Source organism: Poecilia formosa, unplaced genomic scaffold (genome assembly GCF_000485575.1).
Source record: "Poecilia formosa unplaced genomic scaffold, Poecilia_formosa-5.1.2 Scaffold30, whole genome shotgun sequence".
Classification (NCBI taxonomy): Eukaryota; Metazoa; Chordata; class Actinopteri; order Cyprinodontiformes; family Poeciliidae; genus Poecilia; species Poecilia formosa.
This window is the reverse complement of record NW_006799969.1, coordinates 1,408,651-1,426,357: the sequence shown is the minus strand read 5'-3', so window position 1 is coordinate 1,426,357 and position 17,707 is coordinate 1,408,651. Positions and strand designations below refer to the sequence as shown.

The following is a 17,707-nucleotide window of genomic DNA, read 5'->3' as shown; positions in this document are numbered from 1 at the left end:
GTCTTTTTTCAAAACTACAAAGCTGGTAGAGACACACTTCAATGTGCAGATATTTTTCAGAGTAATTTGTAAGGAAAACCGTAACAAAAATGTAACCTTTTCAATTCTCAGGTGCAAACAGGCTGTAAAAATTGTTAATAAACCTATAAGATCTTCAATGACGTCCTTAAAATCAGAGGAACTTAATCTGTTTCTGTCTCCATTTTGTCCCCTTAATGTTGTTCAATCTACTATTCAACAATTTCACGCTACATTAACATCCAGGAAAAAGAGGATGTTTCCGACGTGAATTACTAATGTGCAACATACCAACAGTCTGAAAACTCAATGCTGCTATGAAAATTGGTTGTTAATCGTTGCATTGCACCTGTGTTGCAGTTAACTTTTTCTGATTTAAGTTCAAATCTGCACAACCTATGAACAATTCCAGAACATCTGATTTTCCTATAAAAAAATAAATAAATCAGTCGGGGATTAATAAATATGAAACACTTTTTAAAGTAATACAAAAATATTTATTTTTCTTATGGCAATTCAGAACAAAACTGACAAATGTGGCTTGTAGAAAAAATACAGAACTCTTAGGCATGTTTCTCTTGTTCCAAAGTAAGCGTGACCAACGGCAACTGGAGTTTTAGCTGACTTTCTGGTCCGATGAGCTGTTTGAGAACGAGTATGCCTTTCCTAGGACTATTCTGTCTCTGAGGAGCTTGAAGAAGGCGTAGTAGTTGCTGAAGAGGATCAGGGCCAGCGATATCGTCTGATGCCACCTTTCCGAGCAAATGAGCGAGTAGAGCTGGTAAAAAATCATGGCACCTTCGAGGATGATGAGTATGTTTAATATTCGTAAAGGCTTGTTGAAGAAAAACTAGGGAGGGGAAAAAATGGGACAGGTTAGTGTTGAAATGTGTAAATTCACATTTTGTCACATTTAGCCTCAAACGTCTACATATTTTATGGTAGTTTTACATGATACACCAACAGGAAGTTGCAGATAATTGTTAAATCAAAGGAAAACGCTACACACTTTCAATATTTTTTATGTGAGAAGGACAGGGAAGCAGGTCAGAGTTGACACAAGCACTGATGGAGATAGACAGAGGGTAATCACAAGGGGAAACCATGTTAGAAGCTGCAGAAGACTTGAGCTTGGACAGCAGGAAAGATTCAACTTCCAGCAACATAATGACTCAACATACAATCAGATCTACATTTTCATGTTAGAATGGCCTAATCAAAACCCATACCTAAATCTAATTGAGAATCAGTTAAAAGACTTGGAAGTTGCTGTTCAGACACTATCCAATTAAACTAACCTTCAGCAATTTTGTGAAAAGAAAAACGATAAAAATTTCAGTTTCTTGACCTGCTGGCACTGATATGGAGCGTATGCATATTTTTGCAAGGTAATGTGGTTTCTTTTTAAAACTAAAATTAATGCCACATAAAATCTCTTTCTCCAGCAAGACTCACATAAAAGCGATAGTGGGAAACATCTGAGGGGACTGCAACGTTATAGTGGCCCATGGCTTTATAGACATTCTTATTATGTTTTACTAGGACTCCCTGTGGCCACATGTACTCTTCAGTCCATCTGTAAAAAGAAAACAAAATACAGTATGACTCATTAGTCTAGAAATTAGTCTGAACTGAGGTAAAAAACAAAGAGGAGTACGCACATGTGCTGAAGGACGTTGGAGCAGAGAGAGGGGTCAACTTTCTGCCAGCAGCCCAGGTGGGCGGCAGCTTTGTGAAGGAGGTCACAATATCGAGGTGGCAACAAGTGTCTCATGAGGATGACTGACGTGCTGACCGATACCAGTATGAAGAGCTCACAGGACCACCGCTTGTCTACATACTGTGTGCTCTAGAGAACCACACAGACGAAGAAATATATCAATATTCTCACATCAAAGAAGCTGTATTTAAAAATATACCGAGATGGAACACAATCTTACCTTTACAAACCAAACGGGTACAAACGCCACGTAGTACGCGCTGAGCATGGAGCTGACCAGCACTTCCTTCATCCTCCAGTTGAAGTCCATCTTCAGAAACTCCACCTCTTTTCGAATGAGGTCAGGTGACAGACAGCAGGCGTGAGTGGGCATGGCCTGGACTCCGTACAGCTGGCTGGTGTGCTGCTTCCACGTCTCCTTCAGCACGGTGAAGTAGTCCCTGCCGCGGCTCACGCTGCCGACCTCTTTGGAGCCGATGCTCGCGATCGGCGAGAGAGAACCCGCTCGCCGGAAATCACAGCTTAGCTGGAAGAACGGGATATACATCCCAAATCTGTGGGGACCAACACCTACCGTTAGATATTTGAAATGTTTCACAGTTTTGCAGCGATAATGGTATCAAAAGGGACTTAAGAGGGGAAAAGTGTTTTGTAGCCCATTGGAAACACATTTGTGCCTTTATGTTAACAAAGGTAACATGTTAATATCTAATTTATTCATATACAGCACTAATGACCATTAGTGTTGACCTCATTCATAATTAGAGATAAGTTCAAACATAGTATGGTGACGTGTGCTATTTTGATGTTGTGGTGTACCATTAATGTAGTTATCTTCTTACTTTTTTATATATTTATCTGCAATTGTTGTCTCCAAAGCAAATTACTCCTTGGTGACAATAAAGCTTATCTTATCTAATCTAATCTAAACAAAACTGAAAATTCCTCTACTTTAACAAATCTTAACTATTTTTGAAAGGACATTTAAAACCTTTGTAAACAGCATAAATGTGGGTAGGTATGTTTTAAATGCTTAAATAACAAGCCAGTAAAGTCTGTAAATGAGAGAAAATGTTGAATTTCTGAATAAACATAACAGGAAGTTTATTGTATTTTGTAGAGCCATAAGTAAGTTTGTTTGTAAAGCAGTTATTAGCGGTAAAGTCTTTTGAAATTACTTAGTCATTTATCACCGAAATCATTTTCAGAAAAATTAATGTGATCATAATTATGAGGCCACAGAAGAAAACATAAATAGACAGCAACAGATGAATAGCAACCAGTGCATCAATGAACACCACTGTCAAATCAATCAAATCTATTAACACATCAAGTATAGAGTTCTAAGATCATTTCCAGTCATCTTAACTAAAGATAAAAACAAAGTCATTGATATTGAGTTCTGCTATCCTGGCCCTGTTTAATTCGCTTTTTAGCAACATTTAAACCAGTGACAATGTGGGTTGTTGTTATAGCAACATTAACTCTCAGAGTTATTCTGGCCAGAAGCTAAGTATGTCAGAAAATATTTCCAAACACTGAGAAGGTAATTGAAAGTAATAAAGATCCATCAAAAATGCAAGGAGCTAACTGATAAATCATTCAGCATCTATTTCAAACTTCATCAAGCTATTAATATTTAACTCATTCTTTTCAATAATTTACATGAAGAAATTCAATATGATACTTAGGAGATAATAACCAACACTGTAGGGAAACAAAGCTTGAAAGCCAACACTTGCCCCCCTCAAATCACCCGGAAACATTTTGGGTGAACTAAAGTTACTTAATAGTTACATGGATTAAAACTCGTAACGACAGGAAACGGCAGCTGGAGCATCAGCAGGGAAAACCTAGAACTCAACTTATTGCTTCAGATGAACACAGGATCAAGGAAACACAGGGAAACTGTGAAGTCATGGCCTTCACTCATATTAGACTCTAACTGTCCTACAGGTCTAAAATTTGAAGTTGTTTTTAAGAATACTTACGGGTAGCAAAGGAAAAGCAGGCTGAGGACAGAGTAGGATCTGAACAGATAAATGAGGGAGCGACAAAGACTCCAGCCTGTCAGCGTTAGCACTGCAAACCGGGCCATCACTAAAAATATTGAGTGGGGGAAGGAGAGTTTCCCAGTCTGTGATGCCTGCAGGAAAAGGAAACCATGGTCAGACATAAGCAGAGTTATGCTCAGATGAAAATAATGTTTGTACAACAGCAGCTCTTAACCACATACATGCCAACATGGACAGTGTTATCAGCCTCCAGCAAACAACAAACTTACCTCTTTTACAATTGCTGCAATCAGCCTTCTTGCCAGTATGATGATTGTGAACACCAGCATGTTATAATCAATAAGATGAAAATTCTGCAAATAACAACACTGATTAATTATTATCATTAAACTACTTTACATCTACAATTTTATTTTTAAGTTTTGAGGTTATGCACTTCTTGCACAAGTTAAAATGGAAATTCTTCAAGTGAACAAAATAGAAGTTTGTGATCTGCAGAACGTATTTTCTGCGTACTGACCAGAGACGTGTGTGAAGGAGGGTGTGACGGTGGATACCACCACACAGTCTTGTAGATGTTGACATAGTGGACGAACAGGGCGATCAGATGGCAGAAGAAGAGGTGAAGCTCAAACAACACGTTTCGATCCATGGACAGCTCGGGGATCTTGCAGTGCTTGAGGGGAACAACAGTCTGAGCGGCGAGCGGGGGGCTGGACATGCAGGTCCCAGAGCCGTTTCTGCAGGCAAAACCCGAGCGTTAGAAAGTAATCATACCCCTTGGACACCTGGACTGCATCCTGCATTTGTATTCAGCAAATACAATTTTTTTTCTCAAGATGATGAAGGAGCGGAAAGTAGTTTTGACATAACAGACGGATCAATGTGGATTGTGCCTTTAAATAAGTAACCAATGATTATTGTAATCCCTGGATGCATTGCAGCTAACTGGAAACCCGACTTCCCATTGACTTTCCTTCAATTTCTTCTTGCCACTTTTGTTAAGTGAACAACTAGTAGTCAACCTATCAACAAATTCTCAAACCTGAGTGGTAGTTCTCTGCAGCTCCTTCAGATGTACCATTGATCTTTTGGCTCCAATTCATATTCTCCTTCCCCAAACTTGTCTGTCAAGCTGGAAAGTCGTGTCATGGGCAGCTGAAGTTGAGCCACAGTCTTTCCATATCTAAATATGACCACTTTCAAAAGCGAAACTGAAAGCTTGAGATCTGATCCCTACCTTAAACTTCTCCACAACTTCATCCCTGAGCTGTCTGCTGAGCTCTTTGGTCTGCATGATGCTGCTTGTTTACTAGTGTTCGCAACCAAACCTCAGAGTCCTTCACAGAACAGCCAGATTTACAGAGAGCATAAATGTGAACTACACTTTCTAATATGTGACAACTGAAGCACACTGAAAATTATTTAGTGGTATGAGAGTACATACACATGACACACTACTCCCAAAATGATCCTTTCCTTTAAAAGTAAATGTTTCTCAGTGTTGGTCTAGCATCCTAATAAAGTGCATTAAACTTTGTTTTTGTAATGCATAAACACGTTTGCAAAGTAGTCTGCAGTTTTCCAGTTGGCAGGCGCTGAACTGTGCAGCACAGATGAGGTGAGAAGATTAAACAGGGGACTTGCCTTGCACGGTTTCGCACCCCCGTGACTGGAGAGCTGGTGGTGTGGTTGCCATTGCTGACGGAGCCTGGGTCACTGCTTAACGGAGGTCTGCAGTAGGTGGTCCGATTCGTCCCTCTCCTTCCACCGGCCATCGCAAAGACACCCACTGCTCACCTTCCTGTCTAGCTGCGTGAACTCTCCCTCTCTTTTCTTGCACCTGTTTACATTAAGGCAGTGAGTCAGTAGTAGTATACTGAAAGGAATCGATCATGCAGAATATACAACTTTTATACTATTTTTTAAAATCATACATTTATCTTTAGGTGTGTACGTACATTCTATTATTTCATGTTTAATTTCCTTGTAAAACATTGCAGAGCGGTTGCATCAAATAGAGCCAAAACAAACACAACCGTCCAACCTAAAAGGCTTCAATGCCATTATAAGCACCTTAAAATATCCAACAAAACTAAATGACAAGAAATATTTCATGCAAAGTAAGCATGCATGGAGCCCCATGTCGGTGGTGCAAAACAAATTTATTCAAGCTGCATAGCGTCCCAAATTTGGCTGCAGCTTTTGCGGAAGCTGTCATTACAAGTTAGCAACGCAGCTACAACTGTTGTCTTTCTGCTTTGAAAATATACCACGGGTCGTTTGCATTTGAGATTCTTAGAGCAACAAGGGGGAACAGCGTGGATCACAACAATGTGGCCCCCTGTCTTTCTTCCAAGACCACGCTTGATTAAATATTAAGATTCAGGCCTAAGCTAACAGGAAGCTAACTGGCTAGCAGGCTACTGTCCAGGTAAACAGACCACGGAGGAAAATATGCGCTTACCGCTGCGGGTGGTCAGTAGGAAGCTAGTCTGTTTAACTGATAACGGATTAAATTGTCAGAAGATTTATCAAAACACTGGCTGTTTTTGCACTGAAGCCAGCCAAGACAGTCATTGTTGATGTGAAGCAAGTCGCTGGTGGGTGGGGGCGCGGATATTAACTGTAGGAGGAGAGTTATTTAAAGGGACATTCAGACACTTCTCTGTCTCTCTTGGAAATGGAATGCAACACCAATATGTACCAATTAAAATACCAAATATTAAAATAAGTTATTTCAGTAATACATAGATGGCTATATAAAATGGACAATTATAGATACTACTTAAAATAATTGTTTTATGCTGCTGTATGTTCGTTCCACCTTTATGCCAGAAACACTAGAGCAGGAAATATTGTTTTCCCTGAAGTGAGCCTTTTCAGTGCTGAGTTTATGGATCATTTCCATTCAGTTTTCCAACAAATTCTCATACTTCGTAGAATTGTTTCTAAATTTACCAGTTTTTGCAACGTTTTGACAGTTTGAGAACAAAGCAGTAACTTGGTTGCTTTTTTAGATTCTTTCCATCCAGATTTCAAACAAATTCTCATACTTTGTAGAATTGTGTCTAAATTTTCCAGTTTTTGCAGCGTTCTTGACATTTCGAGAACAAAACAGTAATTTGGTTGGCTTGAGTTTCAAATAATGCTGAATTTGGCTAACAGTTTTCCAATCAGTACATGCACATGGGATCAGGAAAAAGCTGACATTGTTGTAATCAGCTGCAGGTTTCATAAACACAAGCGACTTGGCTTGATAAACTCAGGAATAAAAATCTGACAAGGGATTTAGTTTAGAAATTAAAAATCTCCATGCTTCCATATTTGTCCATTTTTTCTCAAGACCTTTGAACCCTCTAAAAACTACTGACAAGGTGAACATATACAATGCTGGGAAAATGTACTCCTTTACATGTCCTTTTGCTTTTCATACTTGAGATAACCTGAATAGAGCCATTTTCAATTGACAGCTTCAAAATCAGACCACTGTCCAACCAAACTTGACACAGTGCTGAAAATAGACCAACTGCCAGTTGTCTCATCCTTTGCAGAAACCACCAGGAATTTGTGAAGGTCGTCAAAAACATTGCTATAGAATCATTTCAGCCACATCATTTTTTATGCATGAAAAAAAATTTCAGTATTCAAATTAGATAATAGTCTGAACTTCGACTATACCACTCTAGAAGTGAGCTTGCTGCTGTTATGAAATGCTGCTAAATAGAATGAGTCTGATATTAAAATGTTTTCACATCCTAAGAATTTCTGACGAAATGGAGAAAAAACAAAGACAAATACTCACAACTGACAATATCTAGCTATCTAAAGAGACTTTAAAGAAAACACAACTGATAAATAAAAAAAGTTTATTTTCAGATCTTTTCTTTTTTTATACAAAACATGGTTAAATGAGTTGTGAAACATTTTAAAAAGTTAAGAGTTCCCCACCCCAAGTTTGGATTTAAAAAGTAAAAATAAAAAAAAGCCACTCCAAGCTTCAGCAACACTTCTTCAAGCACCTCATTCATAGAAGAGGTGAAATACGACCATCAAACCAGACTGATTCACTTGGACAGCATTTGGTCCAAGTAGCCCTTCACGGTCTCAGTTTGCAGAGAATTTCAAATGGACCTGCTGAGCAGAGCAACAACAGTCGGCAAACTTCATAAAACATCAAAACCTGATTTTGTTCTTTTCCAACTGACCTTACAGGCCTGAGCTGCTGGCGTTGAATCTATCAACTGCACCAACACAGTTCTGATAACCTAAGAGGAGAAAAAGAAATGAGATCCAGAACGCACAAATGTCCAAATACACCAAGTGAGCAACAAAACATGCAAAACTAATTTTATACTAAATAAAAAAAGTATCATGCAACTCGAGCTGAAGAGTTTTTGCCCATTAATGGAATGTTTTAAGGCTTTGAGTGCAGCTACTCATTTTCATTAAACTACATTCTACAGAAATAACCAAGATGGATATAAGTATTGAGTGGAATGAAACAATTATTGGTTTTATTTGAGCAAGAGTTGCATCACAACCACATGATTGTTTTGTGCGTCTTAATTTTGCTCGGAATAAACTACTGAATATCACAGCATAATTTTGTACTTTAATGGTTTTGATGTTTTGGATGACTTGCATTACTTAAACATGTTTTGCACAGAAAATAAAATAAAAAACAGAACAAATAAATCTAATAAATGAGTGTTGGGGTTAGTTTTACCTTCTTGTGGCGACCTTTAGGCTTTTAGAATCCTCTCCTCTGCGATATTTTTCTTTTATAAAAAGCAGCCAGCATGACTTTGCATCAAAGTCAAGTAAGATCCCTGCAAGCTTGATTTGGGGAATACTGTTGAAATTCAGTCATTTTCAAGTGGCTGGAGATACATTGCGCTCTTGAGAGCTCTGAGAGATACACTAACTAAAGATTAATGACAATACACGTTAAAGCACTGCATCATTGTCAAGTCAAACATGAATTTGGCAGCACATAATCTCAAGTAATGAGCTTTATTATGTTTTTTTTTTTAAGGTGACATTACAAGTGTCATTTAGTTTGGATAAACAGACGAAGAGGGTAAAGTCATTGGGGGTGGGGGGTAAAAAACAAACGCTGCCCCTTTTTTTTTTTTGTATTTTTCAAATTGCGGTCAGGTTGAACGTGTAAACAAACAAGATTAATCAGCATTGGGGAGCCGTTGAGGACCATTTTCACAAAGTGAAGACAATCCTTTGGTACAATAAAGGCAAAAATACCAAGTTTAGATTGATTAAAATGAAACTAGAAACTTTATTGAAACACGCACTGCAGAAAAACATTTTGGGATATGTTTAGTATCCTATTTAGTCAAAAAGGTACACAAGCATTGAGCATTTTGGAGACGGCACGACTTAAACCATACACAGTTATCCTAAGGTTATGTACAAAATATTGAGGTGGCTGCAGCCTTGTATCCTTCAAACTTAACAAGAAATTATATCAGTATAATTTTGCACGTTATAGAATGGCTTAATATACCAATTGTAAAGGTGGCAGAAAGACGGATTTCTGTATTTTAGGAGAAAACTAGATTTGCAATGTTGAAAACAATAATGAGACTTTTGATGCAGATCAAAATATCTTAAGGCTGTGTTTAAATTTGTTTTAGGCATATATAAAATTACACTGAAGCATTAAGAGCAATTAATGTCCAGTCATGAAGGACTTTTGAGAAATGCAGCCTATATGGTAAGAGTTTTATCGCCACAATCACAGTTTAAAGTTAATCATTAACTGAAAAAGCCATCAAATATCACTAAAATATCACTTTTTCCATTTGTTAAGTTTAAGTAACTAATTCCTTACTACGCAACTGAAACATTTAAATGGAAACAGATAAACAATGAAAAAAAAAAAAAAAAAACCCTCTGCTCCTCGTGTTTCTTATCTGGCACTCCGATACATCCAACAAAATGTCTCTGTTTTTTTTTTTCTGTTTTTTTTTAAAACAAACATAAAATAAACCGTAAAAAAAGGGGGAGCAAACGAGAAGGGAAATTACTTTTTGAAAAGTTAAGCCTGTTACAATCGGGAGACAGTTGCCGTAGCAACTCTCTACCGGTAGTTGTTCAGTATCTGACGTATGGATGCTCCCTGTATGAACCCTTGGACTGCCGCGTCGGGGGAGCTTTGCCTCCGGCCCCGGCGCCGGACCACGAGTTATCCCATTCACCCTGACCTACAAACAGGACGCACACCAAAGCACAGTTAACCTTCACAGCGTCGCACACAGGAGCACTTTGGTAGTACAGAGAAGCATACCGTAGCTCTCATATGATGGATCCTGGGCTTCACCGTGTCCGTAATCGTAGTATTCCGTATCGCTGAAAGCAAAAATTAAGAAATGAGAAAACAGATTCAAGGGTGGGGGGAGAAAAAAAAAAAAAAACGTGTGAAAATCTCTTAAATTTGACTTACGCTGGAGCAGGCTGCTGACTGTAATAATTATCATATCCCTCGTAGGAAGGCTCTGCGTAAGATTCCTCATATGAACCCTAAATGGAAAAAATAGTATGTTTAATAAGAGACATTGCCATCAAAATAAGCCTTTATTCACTTTGTCACTTACATATTCATCGTAAGGTTCAGGTTTGGGCTGTGATCCTGAAGGACCTGCTTGATGGGACAGGGCTGCGGCGGGGAGCATCCTTTGCGCTCCGCTCGCAGGCGGCCTGGAGCGGCCGGAGGACCCTCCTCTAGCTGCAGCAGAGGGTGGTCCACCCCTACCGGCCGGGGCCCCTCTGGGCGCGTTTCCTCGAGACATCCCGCCACGGGGAGTTCCTCCACGCATCGCTCCTCGGAGATTTCCACGTGGCATCCCTCGTCCCCTAGGAAATGGAAATATATTTTTTTTTGTAAATTTTTTTTTAAATATATATATAAATTTTCAAACTTCCACTCACCTTGGCCCTCCTGCACCAGGTGGTCCACCTCTGCCCCGTCCAAGGCCACCTCGTCCCCTTCCAGAACCATCTTGGGATCCATTTAGGAATTGAGGGTCCATGTAGGGGTCATGCTCGCCAGGCTCCTGTAGTTACATTGGAAAAGTTTAAGAGATTACACAAATGTGCATTAAGAGCAGATTAAGGTTAATGGGATAAAAGATTTCACTAACTGGGATGAGGAACTTCTTGACTTCATCCATGGCGTGAGCCATGCGCAGATAGTTTTCTGGTATGGGTGCTGTAACCTCGATGAACACATGCAGCTCCATGGCCAGGTGCGCGTACTTCGACTCGCCGCCCTTCCTGAGCTCTTCCTCCTGGAAAATAACGCAATTATTTCGCATCCTCTGAACTGAGCTGAAAAAGAAGAAAAAATAAATCTATGCACAAACCTTATTCTTGTCTCTCATTGAGCCTTTTCCCAAAACTGAGATCTTTGCCCCTGTCTCTTCCTGGAGTCTCTTGATTGTGCTGCCCTGAGGCCCCAAAAGCTTCCCGACAAAGTTGACCTGCAGAATAACGATCACATCATTCAGCAGTATGTCAATGCAACATTAATCTGAACATTTTTTTCCCATTAACACAGCATTATTAAGATGCAACAACTGTAGAAATGCTCATGCAGAAACAAAGACACATGCACGACAGGAACACTGAAGCTGCAGCTCCAGTAGAAGAGGTTATGGAAGAAGAGCAGAAGGATTCAGATGAGACAGAGGACAGAACACTTAAAGATATGCTCAAGACTTTTGATTCCACCGCTTCTCCTTTCCGTCAGTAGATTTTTCAGTGTGGAAATTTAAAAAACAAGTAAAGCTGCAGGATGTAACGTTTATAAAAATAAAAAAAAACATGTCATATAACATGTCAGACTAGCACTTTTAGACTTAAGCTACTCATCTTCAGATTATTCTTAGACTTGGCATCATGATAGTTACAACAGGTTTTAGACAACTTTAAGATATATGCTTAGTGCATTTTATTTCAATTACCTCAACATACAGCAAAACAATTTCAGCAGAATTATTTTTAGCTAATAATTGTTTTTTTAATTGAAGCCTTTTAAATGCCTAAAGCTGAGCATCTCAATATTACGGCCTTGCAAAGAAACCATGCAGCAGCAGTTGATGCATACCCTGGGATACTGCTTGGTCGGGATGAGCACTCGCTCCTTTAGTTTCATAGTTTTGGTGGCAAAAAGGTCCAGGTAAGTCTCCTTCTCTGGTGTCTTCTTGGTTTCTCCTTTCTGGATCCTTTCAATCTCTGCAAGAATAAAGGTTTTGGCATAAATTAAAATGAATACACATCTAAAATACAAAATAACCTAAACCTCGCACAGTCTGTGAAGGGCTGTCATGCTTATCGCGATGCAATAGTTACAGTGAGCAAATCGATTCTTTCGATTGTTACACAAATGTAAATGTTGTATTTAATCAAGTTTCATTAGATCTCTTATGGCTCGCAGAAATGATTTAAACATGTTAATCCAGAGAAGGGGTCTGACCCAAATGTCCACCAACCACGTGTTTTAATGCGCCATTGTTCAGGCCTGGCCGCGAAAGATTAGTTGGCGTCAAAATAACTACATAAAACACGTTTTTTCTTCAAAAATCCCTGTTGCGTAATGCAAGAAATAATCACGTTACCAGCAGTGATGAGCTTCATGGCGTGTGTAAACGATGAATCCAGGCTGTCCTTCTCGGCCAGGAGCTCAGGGAGGTATTTAGTGTCTTCCATTTTGATTTTCTTTCTTTGCTAAGGCTCGACTATGGCGGACTCGCTGATGCTTGGTTTTTTTGCAGTCGTTGGACGCAAACTGACTCGCTATTTGCTTACCCAATTAAGTGCGTTTATTTAGTTTATTTTGTCTTTGAAAATGAGCTTGGTAAGGAAAAAAATGAACAGACTGCGAAGCGGCGACCCCGGCCGGTGTCTCTCCTCAGCAGACAAAGAAGGGATGGCGCAGCAGCATTTGAGAGGAAAGGGAGGAAGGGACGTCATAGTCAACCAGGGACATCCGCTTCGTTCCCGCTTCGTTTTTAATTTAGTTTTTTATTATTTTGCTTTGAGGGTAACCCCCCCCCCCACAAACCATTATTGAGTAATAGTGTGTTTATTTTTATATTATAAATATAACAATTCCGTGAAAGACTGATACTTTTTACTTATAAACATTTTTTACTTGACGTTTTATTTGCTGATAATGATCAACGCAGGAGTCAAATTATTTTTATTAGATATGTTTTTAACTCTTTGTCTTTAATAAAGCTGCTGATTAAAATATTTTGGCAAGAATATTACAATAACAGAATTAGAAACCAAAATGAAAAAGAAAGAAATAACTTAATTTAAGGCATCCATCACCATTACATCAAACTACAAACCATTCATTGATACTTAGGCAGTTCATCTGTTATTCCAATTTATGGAATAACAAATGAACTGTGATACTTCCAAAAATGCATTAAAATATAATTTTCAACTTTCATCATAAGCCATATCCCCATAATTCGTTTATCTGGATATCTTTTTTCTTAATTTGAAGTTCTACATTACATTTCACAAGACAGTATCCTTAATCTTTGACAAACCTAATTAGTAAATAGTTCATCAATGGCAGTAAACTTGATTTTGCTAGTTAATGAACAGAGTATGAAATAAAACAAAAATCTTAATTATGTGCATATGTAGACTGAACAGTCCCAATGAACCAGGAGTGATGTCTGTCCTCAGAGGTATCTTCAAATATCAATGATGGCAAATATTTCTGGTTTTACTTTATCATGGATCTGCATTGCAGAGTATGTGATAGCTTTCACTTCGGTTCCCTTGAAAAAAAAAAAAAGAAACACAAAGAGCATATCAGGATTAATTAGGTTTATTCTAACTTTTACTGGATACATAAAAGTGGTATATTAAAAATCTCCTCTCCTCTGCGTCCTACCTGTGGATGTTTTGCCAGAGAAAATTCTTCACCCCACCTTTTGTTAGCATTAGAAACAATACGAGTCAAATACACAGTACACAGTAGTCTTCATTCAAAACCAGTAAAACCTAAGCTCTGTTTGAAATTATTGCATCGATTACACATGGTCTTTATATGAACGGCATAAAGTTTACAAATACATTTTCAGTAGCAATAATAAATACCTGACTCTTCTTAAAAATACCATTAAGTTGCAGTTGATTCCATGAAAAATAACTGACATAAAACTATGAGAAAAACTAACAACTGTATCAAAAATATGACTCATAATTTAATCAAATTCAGTCAAAACTTACCCAATGGATCGAATCTTAAAATGCATTCTGTCAATGGACACAACTTTGATTTCCTGATGAACAGACACAATAGATTTAAGCACAAAACAACACAAAAAATGGCTACAGACATTATCAGTTTTCTTAACCTGTCTGTCAGACAGGTTAAGCAGGATCAAAGAAATATTGTAACAAGTGTACTGATCAACACCAAGTGTACTGATCAACACCAAGAATAATTTGAAGGAAAGAAAAGAGTTCATAAAAAATAATAAAGTTTCAGTAATAAATCAAAAAGCAACAAATAGCAAGCTGACCCACCCTGGGGACAAAGAAGAGATCTGCACAAAACTTGTATAACCAGTCATCTAAGAAATGGAAGAGAAGAGACTCCATGTCTTCACCTTTAGAAAAAGAACAATACAAACACGGTTTAGCTTTATTGACTACGAAACATCATGCATAAGCTGATTAAAACAGAAGTTAATATCTTTGTTTTATCTTTTAAATCATGTTTTTCAAACATACTTTGGTGGTTAGGACATTTTGGAGAGAAATGGAACTAAAATAAAATAATACTGTCTTCCATATAGGATTAAATTGGCTGAAACCACTTATTATCAAACTTTGGGTTTGCAATTTTTAGATCAGAATGACAACAGATGCTGCCCAAAAACAACATGGTCAAAGGTGTAGATAAGCTGGAGGTTTTGGGCAGAAACTATAGTCACAGCTTTATATACATGGGTTTCTATGGCTCCTAATGTTAACCAACCTCACCTGTGACCTGTTTGATTAGAATTAACCAGTGAGTTTCTGGGCTCCAATTAGGTACGGCAGCATCAACTTTCTGCCACAACTGCCAGAAAAGCCCACAAAAATTTCACCTGACATACAGGACTCCATGTAAACAATAATAAGGCCATGGAAATAAAATCGATCATGATGTAGAGTTGAATCACCAAATGAAAATCATTATTGCAAAAATTCAATCTCTGAAACAAAGTTATTTACAACAAAGGCACCAAAATTTTATCTTATGGCCACAGTCATATTGTGCAAAAAAAAAAAAAAATCTGACCAGCAACACGTTTCCTATTTATAACTGTGGCCTGGAAAAAGCTAAGGCCTTTTGATGGAGAAGAAGGAGTTTGGGTTGTGAGATAAAACAAAATGTTAAATTATGCAAATTAAATAATGTGAAAACCAATAGACAAATTACAATATTGACAGGTACATAATACCCAGACAAAACATAACTTCATAAACAGTGGAGAACGTCTGGTTGTCTGGCAACCAGATGTTCAAATGTTAGTAGACAAGCCCAACAACAACAACCACTCACATAAAACCCAACCGGGGTGATCTGACCACCAGTTATCCATTTTACATACAAATAAGCACAAAGCACTTTCACAGAATGGACTGTTACTGAGCAATTAAAGTGGTTATTATGTTGATTTGAATGTATCCATCTCCAAATAGAGAGCTGAAAATGGAGCTTTTGTGCCATCACTGACTCTTATTTGTCTCTATGAATAATTCCTGCCACCTTGACTAAAGCAAGTTCTAGATAATGAGAAAAAAGCTGGAAAAAAATTATCCTGCCACCATCATGCCTCCCTACAGTTGGGTGATTTATTTGCAGTTTTTTTTGTTTTGTTTTTTTTTACACCAAACAGAAGTTATAACCACAATTATGACCAAATCATCCCATTTCCAATAAGCTTGTTGGGTTGTTTTTATCAGGATTTTCTTTAAAAAGGTTTCCATCTTGCTTCCCTACCCCTGCGCAATCGTTCAACATTGCGGAAGGCATCTTGAAACCAGCTTTCTCCTTATATTGTATTTATCTTTTATTTCTTTTATCCTGGTATGGTAATTATTGCATATTTTCCCCATGTGATGATAAATATCTTGCTATGTTCCATAGCAAGATATTTATCTTGCTATGGATAAATAGCAAGATAAATAAAAGATCCTCCAGAACGTTCAGTTCCCCGTCTTTTTCCTCGCGCCGGTCGGCCGCCATGTCGCGCTCAGTGACGTTCTCCTGTCTCAAGAGGAGAAAACTGAGATGGACTGACTGGTTTTACTGGAAATAACACAAAACCACCTAGAAGACCAGTTAGACCATCTGGAGGAGCCAAATGGCCAACTGCGTCTGCGGCTGGCGCTGCTGCTTCTTGTTGCATCTCCTGACTGATACAATTTTGCCAAAAAAGATCTCTCAGATGCTTTGAAACCTATTTTCATGCACCTAAAAAATGTCAGAAAGCATCTCCAACTTTGTTTGAGGTTAGCAGGAAATGCATGATGACAAATGTTTTCTGACAGAATGGGTGCAAAATATGACACTGCACAAACTTTTAAGATTTTTGTAACAGAAAACAGAATATGTATCTCGGTACCATTTTTTATTTTTCTCATATTTTCATATTTTCAGTGAGTTGTCTTCATAATGACACTGGTGAATTCTACAGGCAACACGTTTCATTAGATTTAAATCAGAAGCATTGGAATAGAGGCAGCCCTCCTTTGAATTTTAAATACTAAAACAATAGTTACCACAGATCAATTTCCATCCCAATGAAACATTTATTTCATGAAACATGTCTTTTTTCACTTTATGAAACAGTTTTTCACCACTTTGCGTTGGTACACCACATTAAACTCAAGGAACAACATGCTTCCTGCTGATTTCTCACCTTCTGATTCCACTTCAACAGTATCAGTGGGTTCCACAGTTTCTGTGTCCGTCATATAGCCAAACATTCCCATCGCACACTGCTCAAAAGCTTCCTCCAAGGAGTCTCCCCAGGAGTGAATTCTGGAAAATATAAATACATGAAACAATCAAAGTGATCACTGGACACATGGCAGACACTCATTTATTAAAGCAGGACGCAAAACACTCACTGCACGTCTGCTGTATGATCCAGATCTGAAATAAAAAAATGAGGCATGAGTTTAATGAACTGTAGTTGACTAGGGTAAGCAGTAGTAGTGACAGCTGTTTCACGGGATATATCTCGTTAATGTAACACGCTTAATTTAAGATGTTTAACATTCATTTTTTGGATCTAAATGCAGCGTAAATTGCTACAAACAAAACTTGGTTTATTTACCTCATGGAACAAGCTAAGCTAACAACATTTTTCGTGATTATTCCTGACTTACATTCATATTTCTTGTTGATAGGAGGATATTTTGATTTAATAGCTTTCTGTTCCTCTGTCAGGTCTAGCTCACGGTCATCCATTGAAACTGGAAGTTGATTTAAACGTAAAAATGGTAATTATTTCTAGTCAACAACATGTAAAAAGAGCTAAAACAGAAAGTGTTGCGTTCAATGTCTGAACCATTTGTCTCGTAAATTTATGTAGCGCACAAACTGTTGAAAATAAATCGGAGAAAACAAACGATGATCATCAGATATACTGTACTGCTGTTAATCCCAATATAACAATCATATTACAATTTAGTAAAAGCAGAGAAAGAGCACATTATCTAAAAAACCCTAAGAATTCCTTGATTATGGGAAGATAGGACTTTCTAAAGATTTAGGTTACTATTCATTGTTGCTTCTAGATGTTGTAAAGTTACGCTTTATGTTGATGTTTGGAAGACTTATTATGGGTAACACTTTAAAAACTAGACTATGTGTGGATTTTCTAAACACAATTTTGTAATTTCCGAGTTT

General features: G+C 38.0%; 3 protein-coding genes across 4 annotated transcripts; all 3 read right to left on the bottom strand.

Annotated features, from left to right (window-relative positions):
* Window positions 1-492: 492 nt before the first annotated feature.
* tmem39b (transmembrane protein 39B) lies at window positions 493-6,709 on the bottom strand. Its single transcript, XM_007549166.2, has 9 exons — window positions 6,221-6,709; window positions 5,401-5,596; window positions 4,274-4,493; window positions 4,023-4,106; window positions 3,730-3,884; window positions 1,959-2,292; window positions 1,680-1,867; window positions 1,474-1,594; window positions 493-868 (listed from the first exon to the last, which is right to left on the bottom strand). The coding sequence occupies exons 2-9, from the start codon at window positions 5,529-5,531 to the stop codon at window positions 635-637; spliced, it is 1,467 nt and encodes a 488-aa protein (XP_007549228.1). The 5' UTR covers window positions 5,532-5,596; window positions 6,221-6,709; the 3' UTR covers window positions 493-634.
* Window positions 6,710-7,961: 1,252 nt separating this feature from the next.
* Window positions 7,962-12,727, bottom strand: khdrbs1a (KH domain containing, RNA binding, signal transduction associated 1a). 2 transcript variants are annotated; one of them, XR_475991.2, is made up of 10 exons: window positions 12,390-12,727; window positions 11,879-12,006; window positions 11,136-11,252; window positions 10,914-11,060; window positions 10,702-10,826; window positions 10,368-10,626; window positions 10,217-10,293; window positions 10,061-10,122; window positions 9,801-9,977; window positions 7,962-8,021 (listed from the first exon to the last, which is right to left on the bottom strand). XR_475991.2 is itself a non-coding variant. In XM_007549165.2 (9 exons), the coding sequence occupies exons 1-9, from the start codon at window positions 12,478-12,480 to the stop codon at window positions 9,868-9,870; spliced, it is 1,116 nt and encodes a 371-aa protein (XP_007549227.1). In that variant the 5' UTR covers window positions 12,481-12,727; the 3' UTR covers window positions 8,778-9,867. The 2 variants fall into 2 exon arrangements, 1 of the variants encoding a protein (XP_007549227.1); XM_007549165.2 differs by lacking the exon at window positions 7,962-8,021 and having other exon boundaries at window positions 8,778-9,977.
* Window positions 12,728-12,967: 240 nt separating this feature from the next.
* Window positions 12,968-17,379, bottom strand: zbtb8os (zinc finger and BTB domain containing 8 opposite strand). Its single transcript, XM_007549163.2, has 7 exons — window positions 17,185-17,379; window positions 16,924-16,948; window positions 16,713-16,834; window positions 14,326-14,408; window positions 14,026-14,078; window positions 13,688-13,724; window positions 12,968-13,571 (listed from the first exon to the last, which is right to left on the bottom strand). Exons 1-7 carry the CDS (start codon window positions 17,264-17,266, stop codon window positions 13,485-13,487), a joined length of 489 nt encoding a protein of 162 aa, XP_007549225.1. The 5' UTR covers window positions 17,267-17,379; the 3' UTR covers window positions 12,968-13,484.
* Window positions 17,380-17,707: the final 328 nt, after the last annotated feature.

What these genes read in the sequence shown, in the direction of transcription:
- tmem39b (XM_007549166.2), bottom strand. Translation starts at nt 5,531, where the DNA reads ATGGCCGGTGGAAGGAGAGGGACGAATCGGACCACCTACTGCAGACCT. An exon ending in GGGGTGCGAAACCGTGCAAG is followed by an intron (nt 4,494 to 5,400) that starts GCAAGTCCCCTG and finishes TTTTGCCTGCAG; the next exon opens with AAACGGCTCTGGGACCTGCA. An exon ending in TTGCAGCAATTGTAAAAGAG is followed by an intron (nt 3,885 to 4,022) that starts GTAAGTTTGTTG and finishes CTTTTCCTGCAG; the next exon opens with GCATCACAGACTGGGAAACT.
- khdrbs1a (XM_007549165.2), bottom strand. Translation starts at nt 12,480, where the DNA reads ATGGAAGACACTAAATACCTCCCTGAGCTCCTGGCCGAGAAGGACAGC. An exon ending in CCTGGTGCAGGAGGGCCAAG is followed by an intron (nt 10,627 to 10,701) that starts GTGAGTGGAAGT and finishes TCCATTTCCTAG; the next exon opens with GGGACGAGGGATGCCACGTG. An exon ending in TCCATCATATGAGAGCTACG is followed by an intron (nt 9,978 to 10,060) that starts GTATGCTTCTCT and finishes TCCTGTTTGTAG; the next exon opens with GTCAGGGTGAATGGGATAAC.
- zbtb8os (XM_007549163.2), bottom strand. Translation starts at nt 17,266, where the DNA reads ATGGATGACCGTGAGCTAGACCTGACAGAGGAACAGAAAGCTATTAAA. An exon ending in TATCAACAAGAAATATGAAT is followed by an intron (nt 16,949 to 17,184) that starts GTAAGTCAGGAA and finishes TTTTTATTTCAG; the next exon opens with ATCTGGATCATACAGCAGAC. An exon ending in TTTAAGATTCGATCCATTGG is followed by an intron (nt 13,725 to 14,025) that starts GTAAGTTTTGAC and finishes TGCTAACAAAAG; the next exon opens with GTGGGGTGAAGAATTTTCTC.